Source organism: Chrysemys picta, chromosome 12, assembly GCF_011386835.1.
Source record: "Chrysemys picta bellii isolate R12L10 chromosome 12, ASM1138683v2, whole genome shotgun sequence".
NCBI lineage: Eukaryota > Metazoa > Chordata > Testudines > Emydidae > Chrysemys > Chrysemys picta.
In genome coordinates this window covers 42055975-42081904 of record NC_088802.1, presented here as the reverse complement: position 1 = coordinate 42081904, position 25930 = coordinate 42055975, and the positions used below count along the sequence as shown (strand labels likewise).

General features: G+C 49.4%; 1 protein-coding gene across 2 annotated transcripts in view; it reads right to left on the bottom strand.

Moving 5' to 3' along the window:
- Positions 1–25930, bottom strand: part of EVPL (envoplakin) — a 57760-nt gene that overhangs the window by 14806 nt on the left and 17024 nt on the right. The window contains exons 1-13 of one of the 2 annotated variants that reach the window (XM_005297510.4): positions 25453–25652; positions 16484–16583; positions 15942–16096; positions 14059–14182; positions 12718–12843; positions 11529–11567; positions 10543–10704; positions 10037–10144; positions 7860–7955; positions 5268–5393; positions 3311–3457; positions 2465–2619; positions 930–1027 (exon numbers count right to left, since the gene is read on the bottom strand). In XM_005297510.4, coding sequence (XP_005297567.2) covers positions 930–1027; positions 2465–2619; positions 3311–3457; positions 5268–5393; positions 7860–7955; positions 10037–10144; positions 10543–10704; positions 11529–11567; positions 12718–12843; positions 14059–14182; positions 15942–16096; positions 16484–16583; positions 25453–25511 — 1495 coding nt within the window. In that variant the 5' untranslated portion in view covers positions 25512–25652. Of the gene's footprint in view, positions 1–929; positions 1028–2464; positions 2620–3310; positions 3458–5267; positions 5394–7859; positions 7956–10036; positions 10145–10542; positions 10705–11528; positions 11568–12717; positions 12844–14058; positions 14183–15941; positions 16097–16483; positions 16584–25452; positions 25653–25930 lie in introns of those variants that run through there. The other variant, XM_024101671.3, reaches the window with a different exon arrangement.

The window sequence follows — 25930 nt, the reverse complement described above, 5'->3', positions numbered from 1 at the left end:
TGATATACAGGCCCTGCTGCTTGGCCCTCAGCTACCCTTTCATTGAGACACCACCTGTACGCATCTGCTTCAAACGGATTATGCTGGAGTGAGGTGCGCTGTATTTAATCCATCGTGTGTGTTTGGACACAGATTATGAGACCAGGATTGTGAGTCTGGGTCAGAGCTTTCCACTCCCCCTTGCAGTGCTTCCTACATGCAGAGAACTCAGCGCTGCAGGGGGCTGATGGCTCAGATCTGCAAAGGGCTGCTCCACGGCCAGTGAAGTAACTTGTTTGGGTAAGAGAGTTGTTGACCGTGTTTGTTTTTTTGCTGTATGAGTTGTCCTTCTGCAGCCTTCTTATCCATCAGTCGCCCTGGCAGTTAGCCGACGGAGTTTGCTGATGGAAAAGAGCTGGGGAAGCCAACTTTCAAATGCAGACACATCAAGAGCTTGGGACGGGTTGGTCATGCAAGGCCTCAGTACCAGGACTCAGCCCTTCTGCAGCACCTGCCACCCAAGGATCTCAAAACACTCGGCAGACGCTGTGAAGGCCACACGTCTCCCTTGTGTGGTGAGGTCTCAAGAGATTTTCAAAGAGCAGCACAGAGGCAAAGTGACTTGCCATGGGTCACCCAGAGAGTCTGTGGCAGGGCCAGGTCTAGACTCAGAGATCCCAATATCCAGTCCTCTCCTCTAAGCACTAGACTGACTGCATCCACGTGATAACGTGACGTGTACTTGTGCTTCGGCATGCCCACGAGTGCCCACAGGTAGGCATCCTGCTGAGACACCCAAGCTTAAAAGCTGAGCCTACAGCATTCACTGAGTTGCTAGCTTTTGCCAACTCGGCAAGTTTCAATAAAGTCCAACAAAATGAAACCAGTGATCTCACTTTGCGGGGTAGCTTTTTATGTTAAGCTAGAGAGCAGTTAATAACCTGACGTACCCTGCTGGCTGGACTTAACTGGCTCCTTCTGGCTGCTTTTCAGGGAGTTCTGAACTGTCGCTCTCTTCTGCTTCACTGTGTTCAATTCACCTTCCAGCCTACAAGCGAAAGAAGGGAGCATCACTCCCAGCACAGGAGTCAATAGGAATAGAAACTAGCCTGCATAAAGCCTGCTTACACACCTGTCTGGGAGTTCCTAAACCAGAGACGGGCCTCACCTGAGCACAGTGCGGTTACCCGATCCAGGGAAGGTGTCGCTTAATTACCTTCGAGCACGTTTAACTGGAACTCTAACTGCTCCCAGTGCTGACACTGTTACTCCCCTGACATCTGGAAATGGCACAACTCTGATTCGTAAGAACAATTTGACTTCAGGGGAGAACTGGGAATGGGAGCAAAAACCAGGGATTGTTGAAAAGTGACTTTGCAAAGAGCAATTTGCAGGGACTTTTGAAGGCCGTGGACTAATTCCTGTTACTAAACACAGTGCTTGAGAACAGTCATCCCTAGTCTTGTGTAGATGGCCTCAAAGGGGTATCCTTCAGAACAGTAATGACTACACTGCAAGCCTCGTCCGAGGACCATGCTACTGGAAAGCAATACAAACGAGTGACTGGTTTACAGTCTGGGGCATAGGAAGGGTAGTAAATGTCCCTGAAGGTATCAGTAAAAAGTTGCTAGAGGGGAAATACATCTTACAGGGCACTGGGGGGCAGTCATTGTGTAGCATTATCAAGATACATAATGCAAGAGACAGTGTGTTGCAAAATTTTAAAATCAAACATTTTTTACTGCACGTGAAATACACAAGCACCAAGGAGGGACAGGAATTATTTAAGGTGGTTCTAGTGGTTGGTAATTGGGAGGAATGAAATAAAGGCTGTGGGTACCATTTTTAAATGTGCCTAAATCTCTTTTGAAAGTGGGCCTTGGGTATTGTCTAAACTCACAAGTTGCATTGACTTAATGAAATCTGTTTAGAAACTGAGTTAGTTAAATCAGTGCAGTCCCCTTGTGTGAACACTCTTAAATTGGCTTAAGAGTATTGATTTAGCTTCATATTGGCTTAGTTTAAGTGGGTAAGGAATTAACTTAAGCTTAATATAAGGCACTCTTACACTGATTTAGAAATGTCCACACAAGGGAGCAGTGAGGATTTAACTAAATCAGATTCTAAGCCTATTTAGTCAAATTGGTGCCGCTTGTGTGTTGAGACAAGATGCAAGACAGAGAAATTTAGGCTGAATGTCATGAAAACTTCTTGACTGTGAGGTTTGTGGACTGTGGAATATCTGCCCCAAGGGAAGTGGTAGAAACTCCATTGCTTGGGGGCATTTAGAACTGGACGAAGCACTAGAATAACATATAATAGGGAACAATCCTGCACTGACAGGAAGAAAAAGTAGGTGGCCTAGAGTTTCTTTTCTATGTCTTTGCTGAAGCACAGTAAAGTTAATTCCTAAATGAATACATATAAAGACTGGAGCTAGAGTGTATTCAAACTGCTCTCTGTTCACACTCCACTGCCTACTCACTTGTTAACTCTGCCCATGGCCTCTGGGTCTGGAGGAGGTATGAAGAAGCAAGCAGCAGGAGCTGTCTTTGTCACCGCAGTGCTGCTCTGCACCACCCAGTTCTCTGGGTTGCTGTTGTCTTTCAGAGTGTACTTCTCACCTCGGCTGAGCTGCACCTGGAAGGAACAGAGAAAGAATTTGATTCCCTAGCTCCGACTCCCGAGCTGCATTTTCAGGGCTCCCGGGTAACAGAGGAGACTTTCCGAAGTCTCCTAACGAGACCAAACACGTTGCATTCATCGGGGATTTGTGGTCTGACTGTCCTCAAGATGCTCCTGTCTCATCTAGGAAACTCAGCTGCCCCACATTATCCCCTGGGAGAACAGTGTGGTTAGCTGGTGTGAAGATACACACGTCCATGGCAGAGCAGATACCTGGGCACTGAGGTATGTATTCCTCACTGGAAATGCATCAACAGGTGGGCCTATGTTTCCCGCCAGGTAGGAGGGTGTTTCAGGTTAGCAATTGGCTCATGATCCTCTGAATAGGCTCTCTACATTCAAAAAAGGATCAACTTTGGGGCTAAGAAGGGGAGCAGCAAACGAAGCCAACCCATGGCACAAGGAAGACAAAAGTTGCCAGTGTTGTCAATAGGCATTTCTCAATTGCTTTGATGGACCTGGGACAATGGGTATGTTTGGTTTTAAACTACAGGCCATTTTCTCCAATGAAGACAAACTAAGGGGAATGGTTCCTAGTGCCACAGTGAGGGGCACATTGGAAATTCAGAAGCACACAACCCTGGGAATACATCCCAAAGAGGAATCCAATACCACTCCTCTCCAAAGGGTAAGAACATTCCCTTACGTCACCAGAGGCCCAGTCACAGAGGGTGTCCAGGGCAAGTGGTTGGGAAGGGCAGGTTCTGCGCAGTTTCAGAGGGCTGATCTCCGGGCTCCTCTTCTTCAGCTCAGCGATGCTTTTTTCGGCTTGTTTCACGGTCTTCTCCTCATTCTAAATAAAGAGAAGAAGCAGAGATTCCTACCAGGCCAGCACTTGGGTGAATAATGCAGCCTAGAGACAGCATGGCACCAAGAGTCTCATGTTTGGGACCTAGAGATGGTGGATACTTGGGGTTATTCCATCGCAGAGCAGAAAGGCTGTGGGGAGAGAGCTGTACCAGAACAGATTCAGAAGCACAACAAGAGCTTCCACCTATTCGCCAAACCCATTTCTCTTTTGCTCCCTTCTTTGTTTTTCTCCTCTACTCTTTTTCCCGCTTTCCTTCAGCTCAGGCCAGTTCTATGCTTACAAGGGTGGCCTGGCCAAATTCCAGTGTGGGTGATTATAGCCTGCCTCCTGAAATCTCCCTCTGGGCAATCAGCTGAAGAAATTACTCTTCTGAAAACGGGCGCAGAATGGCTGCCACATTCAGCCCTAGAAACGGCTGCATTTCAATAGCAGAAGCAATCCGCGTACCCACTCTGCAAAGAGCCCTGGATGGTGGGGGGTTAGGGTGACCAGATGTCTCGATTTTATAGGGACAGTCCCGATATTTGGGGCTTTTTCTTATATAGGTGCCTATTACTCCCCATCCCCTGTCCTGATTTTTCACACTTGCTATCTGGTCACCCTATATGTGGTGAAAGGCACTATACACATGTAATGATATTATGATTAATAATTTGTCCCTTTTCTCCTCTCTCCCTCCCATTTTTTCTCTCCATTCTTCTCGCTCATCCTCTTGTTTTCAAACTTGCTCTCTCTCTCTTCTCACATACATTTTGCCCTGTAATGTACAAGGGGGGTATGCGTAGGGCTGGCCAGAAAAGAAGAATTCCATTTTGCAATAACTTTTGAGGTTTTAGAATTTGTTGTTATTCTGCATTGGAAGAAACCTGAGACCTTAGGAAAGTGATCCCTAAATAGCCGGGGGAGGAGGGGGGGGCACTCCCTGGGGATGTGAGAGTCACAAGTTCAAGTCCCTGCACTGTTTTATTCAGGACTTGAACGTGGGTGAGTGTCCTGACCACTGGGTTATTGGCTATTCAGGAGGTGTTGTGCTCGCTCTCTGGTTTTGACTAGAAATTCCAGCTTGGACCTGAGAAACCTTGCCGAGGAACATTTCATTTAAATTGGTGTTTTTGTGAAAAGTTTTGAGTTTGACAAATTGGCATTTTCTGATGAAAAAAAAAAAAGTTTTGTAAAAAAAAATCAGCTCTAGTTATGAGGGCTTCTCATACCCCCACAGCAGCCCATTGTTCAGAAACTGGCCCATCTTCCCCCCTCTTATCCGACTGAACAGCGTCACATGGGATGGAAGGGATAGCAAAAGACAGGGCTGCTCACTGCCAGCTGGACAAGAATGACGCAAGGCAGGCAGGGCATGTTCAGTGAGCTCTCCATGGCCCTTCCTGTTAATGCATAGAGTTATCCAAAGGCACCTTCACCTCCTTTTCTCATCCTCTGATGGGGATTCTGGTGCTTTCCTCCTATGGGGAGTCTCTCTCCAAACTACCTACTGTCACAACTCCTCCACAGAAACCACTTCCCACCAGGTCAGCCAGGGCGCTCTCTAGCATCCTAATGGCTTCAGTTCAGGGGCTGCATGAGAGTGACTGAGGGCAGAACGTTGCCCCAGGTATTTAACTCATTAATATACAGCCCATGACAATCCTTTTTTTGGAGAGTGGGGGGCTTTGCTCACAATTTATACTTGGCGATCCTCATTTGACAGTAATCCTAGAAAGGTGTCATAGCGTCCAGTCTGCGAGTGAGACACAAGACGCTGCTGGTCTGTATTAGCCCCTCCAGAGGTCCTCACCTCCAACTGGTGCAGTAAATCAGACACCACTCCGGGACTGTCTTTGTTGAACTTGCTGTATTTTGTATCCAGGTCCGAGTTCAGCTTCTTCAGTGTCTGGCTCACAGCGTCAGCATCCTCCTGGAACTGAAGACACAAGCCAAAGGATGGTCAGAAGATCCTGGGAGACCATGAAGGCCGAGCATCAGCACCTCTGTACTCATTAAGTAAGTCCTGCTGTCGATCCTCAAACCCGAGCCTAACCCATAACTCCATTTAACTTAATTACGACAGCTAAATAACCCTGATCTGCTGACCTCATCATCCTTGTTGAACATGCATCATCTCCTGAGGGTTGCTACACCAGCCAGAGTGACCCTGATTGATAGTGTTGTACCAGGCACCATGTCGTGAAGTTCCCTGCAAATCCGTGAATCTCTGGCGTGACCCTACAGGTGGTGTCGGGTCAAGGCGTGCACCCCTTCCTGCATTGATGGAGAGTTTGAGAGCATTGAGTGCTGGGCAGTTTTTGTTCAGTGTGGTGACATGGCTGAAGAGCCTTCGCTGCCACTTTTGAACATAGTGAGCGACTGTGAGATCTTTGCAAGATCATGACGACATTTCATACAAAGTCAAGCCACTTTATGCTCAGGCTTCGGCACTGACAGCACATATGGAATCCCTCTAGCCACTCCAATTAACAATTCAAATTAATGACTTGTCCATTACTACCCTAACTCTAATCAACCTCTCCCCGATCACAGAAATATCAGGCCTACATATTACACACCTTCAGTATAGTCTAATCAGCCACCTCCTTGTAATCCTAACTACCTGGCTCCATCAACAAAGCTTAAATCAACAGTGAAGACTCCTCTGCTTTCCGAAGCCAAACCTAAGCTGGGTACAGATCCTTCAGCAGATATTAGTGGAGCACAGGTGGGCGGGGCACTAGGCACCTCTGTATTCACACTCTACACACCACTGCAATGATATTTGCACAGAATATGCCTTGTGAGGTATCTCTAAAAACTAACAACACACAGTCAATAATATCATTGTGAAATGTACGTGCCAATGCTGCATGTGGAATTATGGCCACTCACGGATATTTTGCTTTTAAGGCTGTGACTAAAAGCGGTTTAAACCAAGCATGTCCGGGAGGCGTGGGGTTAGATAAGTTGGTTTTCTCAAGACAAAGAAAAGAGGCCAACACCTCAAACCAGGTGTGGCCAAATTCAACAGGCTATTCATTTTTTTTTAATGAAAGCTTGCAGGAGAACATTTACATTGTAAAATTGCAGCTGAAAACATCACATTGGAACACACCAGGGGACACTGTAATCAAAATGGAATTGTCCCCCCGCCCCAGGAGACTGAATCAATTTGAGTCTTGAAACAAAGGTAGACTTTGAGCTATAAGGACAGACAAAGATTTTGGATTATCCTTCACCTAAGGAGATGAGGTGCCGTGGACTCTGTGGGGATCCTGGCTAAAAAGCTAGCCAGCTATTACTGGAAAAAGAGGACTGGTGAATAAACTACCTTGATCAAAGTCTGTATGTTGTTAAGCTGGGTCTTTGCCTTAGAAAGCACATTTTTACCAATAGTTTGTTCCCTTTTTAGCTTTGCTCCTTATATTTGGTATCACTTAAAGTAACCTATGACTTTTGTTTAATAAACTTGTTTTACATTTACTACAAACCAGTTGAGTGCTGTGTTGGAAAGGAAGGGTGTATTGACTTCACTTAACTTAATAAACTGTAATGTGCTGACTCTTTAAAAGACCAGCGAATTTAATATCTTCTGTGAGTGCACAGTGACAGGGGCTGTGCATTGCAGAGAAATATCCCTGATGAGCTCGGGGGCTGGACTTCCCCAATTGTTGCCTGCTAGGCATAGGCGCCGGCTCGAGGGGTGCTCTGGGGCTAGAGCGCCTACAGGGAAAAAAAAATAGTGGGTGCTCAGCACCCACTCATCAGCTGTTTGGCAGGTCTCGCTGATCAGCTCCTCCCCCACCCCCAGCGCCTCCCACCCGCTGCCGCCGATCAGCTGTTCAGCAGCGGGCAGGAGGTGCTGGGGGGAGGGGAGGAGAGGAATGGGAAGAGGTGGAGTGAGGGCAAGGTGGGGGAGAGGCCTCGGAGGAGGGGTGGAGCGAGGGTGGGGCAGAATGGGGGTGGGGTCTGGGGGCGGAGCACCCCTGGAGAAAGCTGAAAGTCAGTGCCTGTGCTGCTAGGTGAGGTTTGGGCAGGGAGAGTTTGAGGAGTTGGCTGGTGAGGCAGACAGGCTGGTGTGGCAGGGAGCTGATCTCCAGCAAATCTCTCTTGCTGAGGCAAATAGGTAACACAGTGGCTCACACCTCTGCATATCCTCAGCAGCGCATTCCAGTGGGATGTTGAACTTTGACCCAGACCAGATGGAAGCCAGGGCTCCCCATACTTTCCCATCATCCAGCAGACTCATGGCATGACTTGGAGTCCAGGGCCAATGGGGGCTGAGCCTGCTTGCCCCCGGGGCGGAGTGTGATCCCCACCAGATGACAAATTTTGCACCCACCCTTGCAAAAAAGTTCCCTGTGGCAAGTCGTCGTGCCCTCTGCTGGACTCATTTTACCTTCTTGTAGCTCTCCACGCTCTTCAGCTGACTCTCCTGGCAGATGCAGAGGTTGAGGAAATTCTGCCACTCGTTCCTCAAGGCTTCCTGGTGAGCCTGCAGTGGGACAGAAGCAGTTCTAACATGTGTCTTTCTAGCCTTAACTCCCCCAACCCTTGTGTTTCCTCTCTGCATCTCCTCAAGTCCCACAGATCACAGCAGCACCTAGCAACTGCTGCTGAGCCCGAAGAGAGACGGCAGGGAAAGAACATTCAGAACCATAGCATGATCCTGCAAGAGACAGTGAACATCCACCTGACATTTTTAGGCCCCCGTTTCTAAAAGGGCCTCAACTCTGACTCCAGTATTGTGGATGCAGATTTGCACTCATATTTAATTGCAGGTGCATAACCGTACCTGCAGCACTGAGGTCATCTCTGAAAAAATACGGCCCTTCAAATGAGCGTCATCTCTAGTGCTTGAGGGCATTGCTTCTCTCAGGACTGGTTGAAGGCTGAGAGCATCATATTTATATGATTTCCAATGGGATGCAAGCAGTGTGTATTGCTCTCAGATTCCCCTTGGTTTGGAACAGTCTGTCAATACTCTCAGCCCTGGAGGAGATGCTGTGATGCAAGTGCTGAATGATACACATGGAGGGAGGAAAAGGGATTTCCATGAGGGAAAGATGGCAGCTCTAACGGAAGGGTGAGAGGTCAAGAGGACCTTGTGACCCCACTTCAACCAGTCTAGCAACTCTTGTTTCCCTGATTCATGGAGCAGGGAAAGGACTTCCTCTTCTCTTATGGCCTTGATTGGGTTCAGATGGGGGAGGCTGAAACCCAGATTTGGTTACCTGGTATCGACACCATAGAAAATAAGGCCTTTTTCACCTTTTCAAGATGGACTTGTTTTTTACAGACTGTCTCTCTTATGCAGAAAAACTCAACCCTTAGATTGCAGCAGATCCAGCTTTTATAAAGAGACTCTTCCAGAGACAGCCAGAACTGTGTTCTCAGTCGCACAGCCACAGGAAAAACCTGCTCCATAAGAAACAAAACCAACCCCCCAGACCATACCATACTGGTGCAACAGGTCTGTTCCCTTCCCTTGCTCTGGGAGGGAGCAGCTGCTGAGACAGCATTCATGACTGAAGGCTGACTATCCCCGATTTAGCCTTTTAAACTGATTGACTTTCTGCTGCGTTTGATCTTTCAGAGTGCTGGAAAACGTAGGGCCCAATGCAGCCAGGAGAATTTTTGGGGCCCCAAATCAGCAGTGGTGATGCAATTTACACAGCAGATGTGAGCTGGTCAGAGAGCGTGTGTGTGTGGAAGTGGCACTGAAGGGTGACTTGCACTGACTTGTTATTCAGTGGGAGGGCAATACTGGTGTAACTGACATGCTGAGGAGACAGACAGAAGGTGTGTAGCAGGTAGACTGACAGATCGAAGGGGTGGATGATAAAGCAGCTCCTCACATGATTTAACTCATGCTAACAGGGCTAAAATCAGCCCTGGTGTAAGTAGGTGCAGCTCCCTTTGACTTCACGGCAAGTTAAATCAACTTGGTACCCTGTAGGGATCAAATTCAGACCCTTGTGTGAGCAAGGGTAACTCCCACTGAAAACAATGGGGGCTGAGCCTGCTTACCCCGGGGCCAAATTTGATCCTGACAAGCTGGTGTAAGTTACATTCACTTTGCACACAGGTTAGTTCCCTTCATCAAGTGCTCACTTGAAAGGGCCTCAACAAGCAGGAATCTGATCTAGGGTTTGTCTATACAGCAACAATGGTGCATGGGCTAGCCTCCCTGAGCTAGCCTGAATTCAGCTAGCATGGGTAACAATAGGAGTGAGGACAGCGCAGCATGGGCTTCAGAGCAGGCTAGCGAGCCGAGCTCCTACCCAGACTCTTTGCTAGGCTTATACTACCCAGGCTGAAGCTGCACTAGCTGGATTCAGGCTAGCTCAGGCTGGCTAGTCCGTGCGCAGCTTTTGTTGTGTAGACAGACCTTTGTCTGGGGCAGGGAGAACATACTCTGCAAAATCAGCTCTTCCTTCAGTGGGTTTTGTATCAAAGGGACTCTCTCTGAAATACCTAGCTCCTTGGTGCACGACTTTGGAGACAGTGTCCTGGAGGCCAGCTTGGTATGGCAGGGTGGGGGAAGGAAAGCAGGCTCCAACCTGGGTCCCCTACCTGTATGGGCTCCACAGCTGGGTGCTTCAGTTCAATCATCCTGTCTCCGTCATCCTGGAGCTGGTTCACATACTCCTCCTGGTTAAGCAGCTCATTAGCCTTGAAGTTCTGCGGGAGAAGCAAAGGGATATAAATGCCTGGGTCACAGTCAGGCTGCCCGAGTCAGCGTGGCAGAGGAACGGCAGCCAGGGTGCGAAATAGCGGTCACCTGGCTCACATGAAAGCACAAGCATGCAGGGGAAAGAGAAGAACAAGCGATGTGTAAAAGCCGGCAGGAGGCTGGAGACAGCCACGCGTGGGGCTGGCTGAGACGAAGCAGAGGCATGTTTGTCCTAAGTACATTTTCATTCCCAGGTTCACTGTGACGTGGTGGTGCTTTTGGGTTAGTAGCTAATTAGCTGGAGAGGTCAGCTAGAGAGAGTCCTCCTCTAACCTGAAATGAGGAGGATTTTGCTAAACAGAGACACGCCGTCTCCTGGACGCAGAGAGGCCTGCAGAGCATTTACCTCGTACTCCCGGCGCACGCCCGGCGGGTCAGCCATTTGGTCGCTCCAGTCCTGCTTCAGGATTTTGTTCTGCTGGTCCGTGAGGTAACCCAGCTCCTTGGTGCAGCCTTGCAGGTGGTTGTACAGACTGCCCAGGCTCTGCCCTCGCCAGATGGAGGCTTTCTGCCAATTCATATCAAAGAGAGGAGACGTCAGCATCTGGACTGAGAAGGGTCCAGTCTCTTCCCCCCTTGGTTATTGTTCATCTGTTAACAGATCCCCAGAGGCCTTTTCAAACAGCTGCCCCATACCAGTTCTTATCTGATGTAATTTTCATTCCCTCTTCCCTCATTCTTTTCAAACAGGATGTTTTTGTCAAACCAGAATCTGAAGCCATGTTGACGCCTCAGGGGAGGCTGAGAAATGTTCCCACCGTGGGGTATAGTTGCCCTGTTTGTCCTTCCTTGGTTTTAACTAGGGAGGACAGTTGCAAATTCCGCTCCCCCAGCTGCTTATTCCCCATTTGGGCTCCTAATCAGAGACAGGCTTATGCTGCCAACTTTGGATCTGGATTTTGAACACCCCAAGGTCTAGGGGTGTTTGGATCCGGGAGTTTGGTCCTCCAGATTTCCAAACCATACCCATAATCCCCTGCTTGTGGCAATTTAATCCTCTCCAGAGAAATGGATTGTGGGGTCACAGACAAGACAACGGGCTTGATTCTCCTCACGTGCACTGGCCTAGTGCATCTGAATCCAATGATGCCACTCTTGATTTGCCCCAGAGAGAGGGGAAAATCAGGGCCTGTGATGTTAAGAAGCTACAAAGTGGCTTCTGCCCCCAGGCTCTGCTGCATTCCCTCCCTGCCCATGGGAAATGGGTCACCCACATGGCACTGACCCACCCACCACTTGGAATGTCCAGAGAACCAGCCCAAGCCGATTCCCCTAACGCTGACACAAAGCAACACATCTTGCAAGGCACATCACACTGAGCAAGACTCTTACCAGCAAGTCCTTGTACTGGCTCTTTAAATCCGCTGCATTCTGTGGTGTTATCCAGCCCCCGTCAAAGGAAGAGGGAAAACAGTGCAGTCAGTAAATGTGTGGGTTTGATAAACATTTGCACATGCATTTGCAAACTGCTCAAAAACCGTACCAGAGCCATTGTGCAGAGTACACAGACTGGCTTCCAGCTGAAGCAGCTGTCTTGCTGCCTCCGCCAAATGAAAACCTCCTTCTAGCTCTCCTTGTAGAGCTGTTCCAGGCCTACTCTCGGCCACGTTATCTGCTGTTCAGGACAAATGGAGCAAACCCAGATGCTACATGGATCATGCCACTGTCTGGGTCAATCCGCTTCAGTGTTTGGCTACCGGTTAGCAGTTGCTGACCATCAGCACTTCTACTCCACTTTATAGGCCTTCATTAAACCTTGTCTCAGCAGGGTACTGTTATTCATACTTCACTAATGGGGAAGCTGAGGCGTGAAGTGATTTGCCCAAAGTCACACAGACAGGCATTTCTGGCTCCCAGGCCTGTGCTCAAAACAACAGACCGCACCCCTCTCTCACAAAATCCAGTAATGCTGGTTACCTCCCCAGCAAATGTGTCCTATGATCCTGCACACAGTAACCAGGACCCATTGCTTCCATAGGAATCTCTGGTAATGAAGCGGTGTTATCTCTCAACCAGGGGTGCCTATTCATGGGCTCACAGGGCTCAGAAGAGACAACAAAGGCCAAAAAGTTGACCGGAGAGAGGCTTGAACTTCTGAAGGCCAACATTAAACAAAGCTTAAAAAAAAAAAAAATCCCTCTTCATCGTGACATTCAACACATGGTGGCCCCTTGACAATTCAAATAATCTGGAGCAATATTTTGGTGAGACCCACTCCAGGTTCCAGGCAAGGATTTTGAACTAGACTGGCCCCAAAAAATCCACCCCAGGTTTTGCACTGGGCCCAGCTGGGCTGTGGGAGAGTAGTCAGTGCCATACACTAACTTGTGCAGTAAAGACATGATCAATAGCCCTGTGCGCGGCCATGAATGCAAGAATGAAGCCATGTTAGCGTGGTACAGAATGGAGCCGACAATGACAATGGAGACGACAGATCCCTGGGATTCCCACCAGGACTGGGCATAGGGCTCCCAGCATCATGAGTGGAGATGGGATAGGAGATGGAAGGAGGGTACCTTACCGGGCTGTGGAGGTTCTTGATTTGGAGGCCGTAGGCTTCTATCTCTTTCTGGAGGATGTTGTGCTCTGCTATTTGCTTCTCCAGCTCTGGCACGGTGGGGCCATATTGTCCCGCGCTGACTTGCTTCTGCACACAAACGAGCCGTGTGGTGAGCGTGTGTTTTCTCTATGGGACAGAACGCACCCCTCCCTATTTTCCTACCGCCAGAGGCTAGTGCAAAAGGTTCCATTGGGAACTTTCCACTGCAGTTTGGTGCTGGGAATAGGAAACTGGCCAGTACCCTCACTCCTCCCTTCAAATGGGAAGAGAACATATGGCCAATTTCTAAGCATGTCTGGTTACTTTTATCCCTTTCAGCTATTTGTCCACATGCATAGAGGGCAAAGAGAAGATATTCATGCCCCGTTGCCCAACAGGGGGTGGGTCAACACAGCAGTTAAAAACCCACCGCTGGCCTGTGCCAGCTGACTCTGGCGCGGGGGGCTTGGGCTAAGGGGCTGTTTAGCTGCAGCGTAGCTGTTCTGGCTCAGGCTGGAGCCTACAAGGCAGGAGGATCCCAGAGCTCGGGCTGGAGCCCGAACCCCAGTGTCTACACCGCAGTTAAACAGCCCCTTCGCCCAAACCCCTTAACCCAAGTCAACTGGCACGAGCCAGCCGCGGATGTCCAATTGCAGTGTAGACATACCCAAAGAGACAGGAACCGGTTCTTCTGGGCTATGCAGGGCTTTGGAGCTGTGCTCCGGCTCCGCTCCAGCTCCAGGCAAAAACCTGCAGCTCCACTGCTCCGGAGCCGCTCCGCGCTTCAGCTCTGGGCTCCGCTCCAAAGCCCTGGGGCTATGAACCTGAACTGATATGGTTGTGCTTCATCCTACAAACAGGGCTTGGGGGTGATGAAAGGCGAGTGCCATCTGCTACTAGGACATTTTCAAATTAGTCTAAGTTAACTCAAGCGCGGGTGCTACACACACCCAGACATCGCAATATAGCAAAGGCCACAATATGCACCGAGGGCATCACGCACATGCCAGTTATAGAGGCAGCCTGTTCACCCCACTAACAGGATCAGCCCGGTAAATCACCAATGAATACTCATCAGAATGGAAAAATATCTCCCAGCACATGGGATGTTAGAAAAAAACACCAATACCATTCCCCACCCCCAGAGGGAGTCCGACTTGACAGCTACGGCTAATCTGAAGGGAGAGGGCAGCGGTTGGTAGGTGTGTATAGAATCTCAGACGCGTTAACGGCCTTGTTTTGCTCGCTGATATACGAGTGCTGGCATTGACGTTCCCAGAGCATGCTTCTGCCGCAAAAAGCAGTTGGAATTGCTGCTTTTACCTGCTTCTGGTCTAGAATTTTGGCCCAGTCCAGCTTGGAGCCCGCTTCAGGAATGTTACATTTTTCATAGAGGTCTCGATATTCGGCACATTGGTGTGTCACACGGTCATGGAGCTGCTTGATGCTGTACGTGAGGGAGGGAGGAAAGAGATGCACATCTCATTGCCAATTCTCTGTGGTGACTACAACGGAATGCAGGGCAAAATCCTGGCCCCACGGGACTCAAAGGGAGTTTTGTGGAGCCAAGATTTCCCCCAGAGAACCCAGCATGTTCTGCTTTCCCCTCTTGACCCGCCAACCACCCTTGTGGCATGTGGCACATGCCGAGATGCTCTCTGGCTAGGGGGTTTCTCTCCTGAGCTAAGCCCGAGGGGGTCATGGGAATGGAGCACAGGCACGGATGCTTGCGCAGAGCTCAGTAGGGGCACTTTATTCCCTCCCGAGAGGGAAAATTAAATCACTCCGAAATGTAAGGAGTAAAGAGTATTTTTCCTTTCAGATGTTCATTCTAGAGAGGGGAGAGGGCGACGGGGAGAGGAAAGCAATAAAAATTATTATTCACATAAGCAATGGTGCTTCAAGCTGTTTTGCTGCTATACCATATAGCTTTAACCCACGGTGCTCTTTGCCAGGGCTCAGCTCTGTGCTGCAGTAGGGAAACGGCCCTCCCACTGGCTGCATTGGTTTTTTGGGGGGAAGCAGGGTAGCTATGTTTACACTGCACTTTCGTTGGTGTGGACAGCGCTTTGTCAGTGGGAGATTCTCTCCCACTGACAAACCACTGCCCCTCATTGGGGGTGGTTTTATTTTGTCGGTGAGAGCTCTCTCCCGCCAAAAGAGAGAGTGGCTACACTGCGTACCTTACCGTGGCACTGCTGTAGCGGCACAACGGTAAGATAGTCAGTGTAGACATAGCCTTAGTGGCCAGTGCACTCTTCTGGAACTCAGAAGACCTGGTTTCTATTCCTGGCTCTCCCACTGACTTTTCAGGGTAATCTTTGGCAAGTCACTTTGCCTCCCTGTGCCTCCCCTTGTAAAATGGAGATAATGATCCTTCACAAAGTGCTTTGAGAGCTATGAATGAACAGTGCTATGAGGTATTAATACTAATACAATATGGTATACCAGGTGGTCATTTTTCTGCTTTGTAGCTGGTTTGCGGTATGTCTGGATACTGGAGGCTCAGGAATATTCCCTTTTAGATGCTATTTGTTCACATACACTCACATTTGCACATGCAATTACCGCAGTAGCAGTGTGTTCACATGGCCCGTTTGTGCACACACAGGGAGATTCGGATGTCTAAATACCTATGTCCCTGCACACATAACATAGGTGTGGCTATCAAGTGGCACTTTTGGGAATGTGCCCCATGATATTTTATGTTTTGTTCCACCAACGTTTAATCAAAACCTGTTGCACTGGAGAACAACAAGAACCTTCAGGTACCGCATGAGACAGCAACAATGCTTGGAGCTTATACAAAACTTTCCATATTCAAAGACCTTTATAAACATTTACTATTCAGTCCTTGCAAAACCCCGCGGGGGGAGGGAGGTAGGTATTATTCACAGTTTATCAATGGGGAAACTAAGGCAGAGAGGATAAGTGACCAAAGTCACAGAATCACATAAGGGCTTTGGGGAAGGGACTGTCTTTTGATTCTGAGTTTGTACAGCGCCTAGCACAGTGGGATCCTGGTCAGTGACTGGAGTTTCCAGGTGCTACTGCAATAGAAATAATAAATCTTAATAATTGTCAGAGGTAGGACTGGACCCTGACTACTTTGCTCAGCTCACTAAGTCACTCAATTAAGAATACTTCAGACTCCCGGTCATCCCTGCCTTGTGCCCAGCCAGAGGAGAGCAGCGTTCTCCACTCACTCTTTTTCTATTTCGATGGCTTGGGGATGCTTCAGCCTCTTTGCTTTATCCACATCCAGGAAGAGGTCCTTCAGCAGGGTCTCGGCTTCCTTCAGGTTTTTCGCATTCTCCTGCTGGAACTCGAAAGCCTTGTTCTTCTGGTAGTTACTTATGTCCTGTCATCCAAAAAGAACAGCCACAAAGCCCCCCACAGGCCAGATCCCAGGATTAGTTTGCAATCGAGAGATCTAGGTCAGAACATTAATATAAGGTGTAATCTCTCCGAACGCCTGGTTTTCACAGGCTCACCTAGTGAGTTTACCCTATCACCTAGGTCCCTCTTTTATCTGTAAGTGATCCAGGCTCAAGTCATCCATGAAGGCATTGCCTAGATGCCATGACTGATGCATAATGCAAGCACCTGCACAATTGTCATTGGTACCGCATTTTGTGGCATTTCGCTGGCTCGCTACACATGGCCAAATGCTGATGTCCTTACTTCCCCACCAGCACCTTTGTCTCATGCCCACATTGCCACCCCCTGCTCTTTGCCCAGCAGTTACCTGCTTGAGCTTGGACTGTGTTTCCAGAATGTCCTTTTCCACCTGGTCAGCATTCTTCTGCATGCGGGAGACGAGCATGGCCAGTTCATTGGCCGAGGACCTGAAGGGAAGTAGAAACAGGCAGATGGATAAAAAGCAAACCACACTCGCAGAGGTGGGTCTCACTCACTACCTGGAGCCCTTCTAAATAGCCACATGGATGTTGGTTCATCAGGCCCGTTACCATCTGGTTCTCGCAGGCGCCAGGAAACTGAGGTCTACAAGGCAGCAAAGGGGAGTGGTCCATGCAGTCCCAGGTTTAGTTCAACATTGCGCACGAACAGTCTTGTTCCATTTTCCTCCTCCGCTGTCTCTTTTGAGGGCTTTTTGCACTCAAAGTGCTGCTGGTGTGTTTTACAGCAGCTCTTGGTGCGGTGAGATTCAGACTCTCGGAATCAGAGAGTTAACAATGCCATAAATTTGCTCTGTTGGGACAAGCAAGGCCCCTGCCATTTCCCTGGATTCTTGCTAGGGCAGTTGCAATCTCCTACACGTCACATCACCAGCTGTGGTAATGCCACCTTTTGGATCCTTGTGCACCATTCGCCACTGCATCACTCCAGCTGATGGAACCCAGATGTTTTCAGTGCAGTTCCACCGGTGTATAACTGGAGTCATGCAGTAGTGAACCTGGTCCCTTGTGTCTATAGCCAGACCTCCCTGCTGGGCTTCCTTCAGGTTGTCGCTCATGATAAGCAGATTTCACTGCCATCCGATTTCCATTTATTACTTTCACGTTCCCTATCCCATAACATTTAATGTGAAATCCCTGGGAATGCATTCAGGCACTGTTGCCTTTGCATTATACAGCGCCCTTGCATGGTACTGTATGGTACCCATCCAGGCAGAGCTGGCTCTGCTGTCCTTGGCAAGCCAATAAATACCTGTCCCTCCCAGCCCTGCAGCCATCCACAGTTACTGAGTATTTTGCTGCTTCTGATAGTTTCTGCCCTAGGTGAACACCTGCTTCACCTCCAGGGTAGAGATGGTGCCACCGACAGGCAGAGAGCTGCACCATGAATACGCAGATATGCACTTACAGAAACATACAAGATTCACGTGTCAGATATACAAACACAAGCTTTGTTCAGAGACACACATGCATTTTTGTGCACTTATGTACTACTAGCTGTACACACACGGGGCCAAAATTGGCAGTGATGTGAATGGTCAATTATATGTCAGCTTACTGGTCAGAAAATAGGACTCCAGTACCATAAGCAGCAGTGATCTGGCACTCAGTGGGTGCTGAAAATGAACTTAACTTTCACTCAAAGAAATGGAATGGTTGGTGTAGTTGGAAAAACAACTAAGAGGACTGCACAAGTCAAATTAGGGGGCTGCTTCTTAAGGGCTGGGGACGGCGCAATCTGCATAAAGCCTTGTATAGGGGTGAGGGTGGGGAGACACACACAAATGAGGAGCATGGGGAAAGTTCGGCCCTATAGATGTAAGTTACCTTTCGTGGCTAGTTACATCTGTTTATTGGCTAACTTGCACCCAACATGTAATACACCTCACCAATGAATCTGGACCAAAAACGTGTCTAGTTGGCAGCCGGTATCAAGCGGAGTGCCCCAAGGGTCCTGGGGCCGGTTTTGTTCAATATCTTCATTAATGATCTAGAGGATGGTGTGGACTGCACCCTCAGTAAGTTTGCAGATGACACTAAACTGGGAGGATTGGTAGATACGTTGGAGGGTAGGGATAGGATACAGAGGGACCTAGACAAATTAGAGGATTGGGCCAAAAGAAATCTGATGAGGTTCAACAAGGACAAGTGCAGAGTCCTGCACTTAGGACGGAAGAATCCCATGCACTTCTACAGACTAGGGACTGAGTGGCTAGGCAGCAGTTCTGCAGAAAAGGACCTATGGGTTACAGCGGACGAGAAGCTGGCTACGAGCAGGGCTGGCTCTGGCTTTTTGGCCACCCGAAGCAAAAAAAAAAAAAAAAACCTGCGGCGTGGCCGGAGCGCGGGTGCAGGGGGACCGGCTGGGGGGGGGTGGGGGAGGAGAAAGAGGGGGGGGAGAGAAAAGGGGGCGGCCAGGGCTACAGCAGGGGCGCTGCCACGCAGCCCCTCCCGCTGCGCCGCCTCCTGCCGCGAGGGCTCCGCTCCAGTCGGCGGGGAGGGAAGGAAGAGGAGTGCCCTGCAGGGCGCTCTGGTTCTCCGCACCGCCGCCCCCTACAGGGCAGCCGGAGCGGAACAAGAACAAAAAAACCCAAAAACAAACAAAAAAAAGTGGCCGTGCCGCCCTAGGATTGGGCAGAATGCCGCCTCCAACAATCTGCCACCCCAAGCACCAGCTTGCTCAGCTGGTGCCTGGAGCCGGCCCTGGCTATGAGTCAACAATGTGCCCTTGTTGCCAAGAAAGCTAACGGCATTTTGGGCGGTATAAGTAGGGGCATTGTCAGCAGATCGAGGGACGTGATCATTCACTCTCTGTTCGACATTGGTGAGGCCTCATCTAGAGTATTGTGTCTAGTTTTGGGCTCCACACTACAAGAAGGATGTGGAAAAATTGGAAAGAGGCCAACGGAGGGCAACAAAAATGATTGAGGGGCTGGAGCACATGACTTATGAGGAGAGGCTGAGGGAACTGGGATTGTTTAGTCTGCAGAAGAGAAGAATGAGGGGGGATTTGATAGCTGCTTTCAACTAATTGAAAGGGAGTTCCAAAGAGGATGGAGCTAGGTTGTTCTCAGTGGTAGCAGACGACAGAACAAGGAGTAATGGTCTCAAGTTGCAGTGAGGGAGGTTTAGGTTGGATATTAGGAAAAACGTTTTCCACTAGGAGGGTGGGGAAGCACTGGAATGCGTTACCTAGGGAGGTGGTGGAATCTCCTTCCTTAGAGGTTTTTAAGATTAGGCTTGACAAAGCCCTGGCTGGGATGATTTAGTTGGGGATTGGTCCTGCTTTGAGCAGGGGGTTGGACTAGATGACCTCCTGAGGTCCCTTTCAACCCTGATATTCTATGATTCTTTTGTGGGAGTTGTACCTGCTTACACCAGAGCTGCATTCGGCCCAAAGGTGACACAAAAACATAATAGAAACATACTTCCAGGTAACTAGATTCATTCAGACGTGCACCCACGCCAATACACAGGAACATACATTGCTGCAGTCAGAGATGTGGATCTGTCTGAGAAGCACATGCAATAACATGCATTAGACACCTACACACATACAGCGACAGATACGCACTCACACAATCAGCCAGAGGCACACACTCATTCATATGCTCAGACACGCCTGTCATTACTGAAACTATAAATCAATGAATACAGGATTAGAACAAGAACGCTGCCTGGGAGGGGCCCCACACTTTCATTTAAGTGCTCCACAGAGCTACAGCTATGTGGCCACTCCAAGATGCCTTTCTAGCTCATGCTCAATTCACACCAACTTTCTCATTTCTCACTCAATCTGTTTGCTTCACCCCTTCTTTTTATTTCCCAAGAGTGTGACATAGTTCGCGGTTTTCAGCATCGGCCTGAGAATCAGCAGCTGCTGATTCCCTCAGTGGTTTTGGGCAAGAGTCATGGCACCTCACAGCCTCAGTTTCCCCTTCTGTAAAAGGGGGAAAATCAGCCTGAGCTGGCTCACCAGGGGATTGTGAAGACTGTGTGTGCAAAGCTCTTGGAAAGCTGTAAAGTGGTGTTATTCTCTGTGTAGATCAGCCCTGCTTCCCAGGTGGGAAGTGCACTTTGTCATGCGGATCTCACCACCATGTGATACACACGTACACAGAGAATACATGCACAGCGTGTCTGTGGTAGTGAGATTCGCGGGATAAATTGCAGAACCCTGGGATAAATTGTGGAAGGTGCAACCGTGGGCCTGTCCTGTGCACCTGGCTAGACAGTAGGGGCTGAGGGGGACTTTAAAGGAGCAACCAGCCAGGAGCCTGTCCCTGTTTCCTGCTTAGTCAGTGCATGTACCTACCAGACTGTTTTTTCATTTTTCAGTCCATTACACAAGATCCTCACTCTTCACTGACACCCCTGGCAGCTCCCCTTCTCTGGAATGAGGAGGAGCTCTGAGAGCAAACACTTGAGCACCACCCAGGATTCCTGCCCTGGCTCTCTGCTCAGGGAGGGGACCATGACTCACTGCCTTGCTTCATGCCGAGACAGCGCAGTGAATGAATTCACTTGTTCCAAGTTCCGCTTTTGCATTTCTGAGCCAGCTGATATGGGCAGGGGAAAGTCACCACTGTCCTGAATAATAGCCCTCAAGATGGGCCTGGACTAAGCTCCCACAGCTGAACAGCCTTGAGGTTTAGGAGAGTCTGGATTTGGATCCAGAATTTGTACTGACCCGTCTCGATACAATGGGCCAAACCAACACCATATGCCTGAATGCCACCCCGCTATCCCAAACTAGAGAGAAGTTCCCATCCAGATTTGAAGTTTACCTTTCATTAGAAGCTATAATTTGCTCATGGACTGTGAGGGCTGGCCGAATCACTGGGACATTTTATTCTCGGGGTCATGGAGTATTATTTCCTTGTGTGCATTCAGGAAAACAGGAGAGGAGATATCCAAAAGCCATCCTTCCTTGGGGGGGACCACCAAGCCAGAATAATGGAAATTAGAGACCCAGCCATTCATCTAGTCCAACTGCCTCCCCGCCCCCATATAGCAGAACTATTCCCTACAGTGTATGTGAAAGGACTTTGTACAGTCTTCAGTTTAATGTCCCAAAGCCAAGGACCTTGGGGCTCAGCCTCGCCTGTGCCAGGTCTAGACTGCTTCTGCAGTTGATGGCATTTGAGGCCCGGAATCAGGTGGTAGATGGGAGATCACCTGATCTTCAGAGAAGAGGTGCTGCATCCCATGAGAGAGACCTCCTGCTCAATCATAGGAACACAAATTTGCAGGGAATAGGAAGGCTACAGCGGGGGATTTGGGGTGAGAGAGGACCTGGGAAGGGGGCTCTCCACCCCAGCCAGAGAGAAAGGGCTGGCTGGAGTCACCTGCCATGAGGAGCAGGGGCAGACAGATGTCTTAAGGGGAAGAGGCTTTAGGCAACACCAGGCAGCAGGACCTGGCTTTTGGAAAGGAACTATTGAGCTCAACAAGGGGCTGCATGAACTATAGAGTCTGGATAGACACTTACCTGTTATTTTAACAGCACAAAACCCAGTACTTGTAGGATATGGGCTGTGATCGGGGACCCCAAGAAAGGGACACTGAAGCAGTGGATAGGCCTGACATCAGGGCAGATAATCCCCTGCTATGCAGCCCTTCCCTTGACAGATCGTTCTACTAAACTATTACATCTTACAGAAAGGCAATGCCAATTCTGCTCCATCTGTGGTGATTACCCCTTTCAGATCCCAGGATGTTATACTGCTACACACTCCTGGCTGACTGATTCGCTGCATAACTCAGCCTTTCCCCAGAAGTCAGTCCCTCCAGCCCCTCTGACAGTTCCGGGTGCTCTCTTCTCCCCTGCTTCCATTTTGTCAATATCTTCTGACTACAGATGAAGCCTGGAGGATCGACTATCCTGGGGGCAGTCTTGCCCCCCCGCCATATAGAGCCTAGCATTTATGGTCCACGTGGAGGGAAGTCTGGAAGCGAGGGTCCTCATGTTGAAGAGCTAAGGCATGGACTGTTTTAGCCTGGAGAGACATGACTTGGACTAACGAATGGAGCAGGATAGTAGGAGGCAGGAACCTAAGAGTGTAGTCCTGGACAAGTCATTTGATCTCATGTGGTTGGAGTCTAACTTTTTTACTCAGGTGCAACCATGTTGATTGCAATAGGGATGCACCAGTGTTCCTGTTGGCAGAGGTTTATTTCCTCATCAGTGAGAGAGGATACTAATATTCCCCCCTCACATGGGATGGCAAGGATTAATGCTTTCAAAGGATCAAGCACTATTCTAATTATTCTTTGGTTTATGCCCTAGGACACATCCCTTCGGCTAAGGAGGCCAATTGTCCCGATGGGATAGTGTCTTTTTCTTTCTAGCACAAACATGATCATTTCCCCGCTCTTCCTTTAATCTGTCCTGATGCACTTTAATAGGGCTACAAGCACCATTCCTATTTCCCTCCCCCAAATTCTCCTATTAATTCCCCCTAACACTGGGCCATTTTTCTTGTAGTCCCAAGTGAAAGCTTCTGCTAATCTGCTTCATTCTGAATCAGGATCAAAGGAAGGGATGGACGCTGGAGAGCTCCCAAGCCTGCTCAGTGCTTAGCATGTTGGTATGAATAGGAGCCTCTCATCCATCTAATTCTCCTGCACACTGCATAGGCCTCTGCCTGCTGCATCCTGCTACAATTGATAGCCCAATCCTGCAAACCCTCCATAGGTTCTGCCTTAGTACCATATCATTCTTCTTGTTCAAATGTGGCTACTCCAGAAAGGCAGAGGAACAGGATACCCAGGAAATCAGTCTGTTAACACCCAGGACACGTTGGTAGATACCTGAAAAACCTACCAGTTCCCCGCACCCATGGCAGCAAGCTCTACCAGACCAGATTCAATTCTACCGCCTTCTGTGTTTGAATGTGGTTGGTCGCATATACAGCACCAGGCCTCCCCTGGATGCTCTGAGTGGGCTAAGCACAGGGATGGGAACCAGGAGCCACTTAACTCTCACCAGGACATAGGACAAGCAATTTGACCTCTCTCCCTTAGTTTCTTCATCTCAGACAGAGGGACGATACTGACCAACCCCACAGGCTGAGGCGGGATTAGTTAACGTTTGTAAAACACTTTGGAGGTGCCAGGCATTATTATTTATCAATAGGCTGGTGCCCCTAAATAAACCCCTGAGCAGCCTGGCTTGATCTTCTGAGGAGGAGAGAGACTGTCCTGAGAATGGCTGCATGCCCCGCCACCCCACTCAGCTCAGGAGGCAGGGCAGAGTCCTTGGCGTGACTCGTTACCTCAGCGGAGTTGCAGCTGGGCACCGTGTGGCCCAGAGTTTCTTACTGGGGAATATAGGAGCAATCTCAAAATAAGACTTTAGAATAGGTCTGGAAAAGCTTTAACAGCAGAAGTGCCCAGCTGACAGGTATTGTTTAAATCACATTTCAGAGGTTTCACTAGAGCCTGGTCTGGCCGACACGGAGAAAGCCAAGGCCAAATTGCTTCATAAACAGGTTGGGAAAAAAAAGACCGTAGAAATTTAGGCTAAAATACTCAAGCTGGGGGCCTCTGGGTAGGGATCTCACTGCAGAGCTAGGCCCCAAAGGAACCGGAGCTACAGCGGGACTGAGAGTCTGCAGCCTCCATTGTCTTCACTATTAGCTGTGGGCGCTTGGCCCCTCAGAGACTCAGGGCCAGTCTACACTGGCAATGTTAAAGCCCTGCTGCGGCAACGCTTTAACACGGCTTGCGTAGTCACGGCAGAGTGCTGGGAGAGAGCTCTCTCAGCGCTCAAAAAACCCCACCTCCACGAGGGGCACAGCTCTCAGTGCTGGTGCACTGGCACTTTACAGCCCTGCAACTGTCTCGCTCAGGGGGGTGTTTTTTCACACCCCCGAGCAAGAAAGTTGCAGCACTGTAAAGTGCCAGTGTAGACAAGCCCTTGAGCGGTTGCGGTAGGTGCCGAGCGATGGAGCAGGGGGCTAATGTGAGACAGCACATTTACAAATGTAGGATTTAGTTAAGTGCCTGTTTCTTTAACCTGGTTACAGGAGATTTGGGGCCCATACACAATGGCCAGCTGAATCAGGGTACAACCAAATTTAACAGCTGCTTTAAACACTGTAGTTATTGGCATGTAGATGGGACAACCCGCTAACCTTGGCTCTCATTCTGCAGATCAGTTTTTCTGGTCAGGCCCCTTCTTGGGCAAACTTTGTGCTTTGTGCTTCCTCCCCTATGGCCAGGCTGGGAGCAGTGTTTAAAACAAATCCCAGCATCTGGAATAGGATTCTGAGAGAACATGACAGAAAGGGAGGAGGGTGGCAAATAACCCTGAGGTGGGGTCTGCCGTATGAGTAGGAGAAACGGCTCTCTTTACAAGGCCTCCCTATCAAGGATGCCCAGGGAAGCCTGTCCCTATCAGAAGCCCTCTGGCTTCCAGCTTAAAGACCCCGGAGGGACGTTTCTTTGCCTCTATGTCTCAACCCTCACATCACACTGATAGATGAGTGCCACAACACCACTCTTCAGAGTGAAACAGCCTCTTACAGCCCCCAGGACCTAATCCATGCGTGGTCCGCCAAGAAGCAACCTCTGCCACCCTATTACATGCCTGTAGCCAGGATGAATTTACAGCCCAGCCCATCCACCTCCTGTTTCATTCCGCCAAGAGCAGGGGAACTCTGAGCTTAGGGCCAGCTGGACCCTTTGGCTTGGGTTCCTTTCCTGAAGGTTTTAACGTTCTCTTCTAGGTCCATCTCAGCACGTAAGGCAGCATCACCCCAGCACCCGCCACCTACCGATTGGGATATACAGTCTGGAGACACTGAAAATGCTACACTGAGATATTAACAGTTCAGCTAAACCTTGATAAGCTGAAGTTCGTCTGCCTGAGAACATCTCTTGGAAACAGGCAACAACCATGTCCAGATGCTGCCTCTTGCACTACAGCCTTCCATCCGCTTACCTGAATTAAGGTCATGCCTCCCCAGTCCAGGTGGCTAATCACTGCAATATCTCACATGTATCTAGAGCTTTACAAACTAGATGGTATTCAGACAGGAACCACGCAGCTACCTCTGGGGTGGAGTGCCAGGGAGACAATCAGTGCACAACCGATGGAGGGAGGGGATTTGGTTGTCTCTGGGCAATTCCCAAAGAGAACCTTGGTTGTTCAGGTCTCAGCAGGAAGATCTTCCCTCTGCGCTATTCTGCACATCCTCGTTTATTCAGAGACCACCTCTTCCCTGGATACCTTTTCTCCCATCCGTGCTCTAACCCCATCAGAGCTCGGAGAGGATCCAGGAGTCACACTTACTTGGTTTGCTTGATCGGAGGCGGTTTGCTTGGGGACCCCTTGCCCACTCCCTTGAACATCTTGGCAGGAATTTAGTTCCCTTCCTGGCGTCCACAAAGCTTTTCAGGGCACAGCCTCTCTGCTCTAGTCTGCTGAGATGGAATGACAGGCTCCAGCTGGGAAGGGCTGATGCAGGTTAAAAGAGCAGTTTCTGGGTGGCTCCTCCCCAAGCAACCAGTGATCCAGAAGCAGGGATGGAGCCTGGTTTTAAAAATGACTAGAAAAACCAGTTTGTGGAAAGAGCAGAGCCCTGGAGGGAGAGCTGGCGACCCCGCCCTGCTTTTCAGAGGAATGTTCTTCTACACACGCTGTCTGGCACAGTCAGACACGGGTTTCTCTTCGGTAGAGGGGAAGAATCCTGCCTCATCATTAGCTTAAAACAGGATGAATCCAGCCACTCCGGTACAGTTGATTAAATGTCAGTTCTAAGCTTGTAATT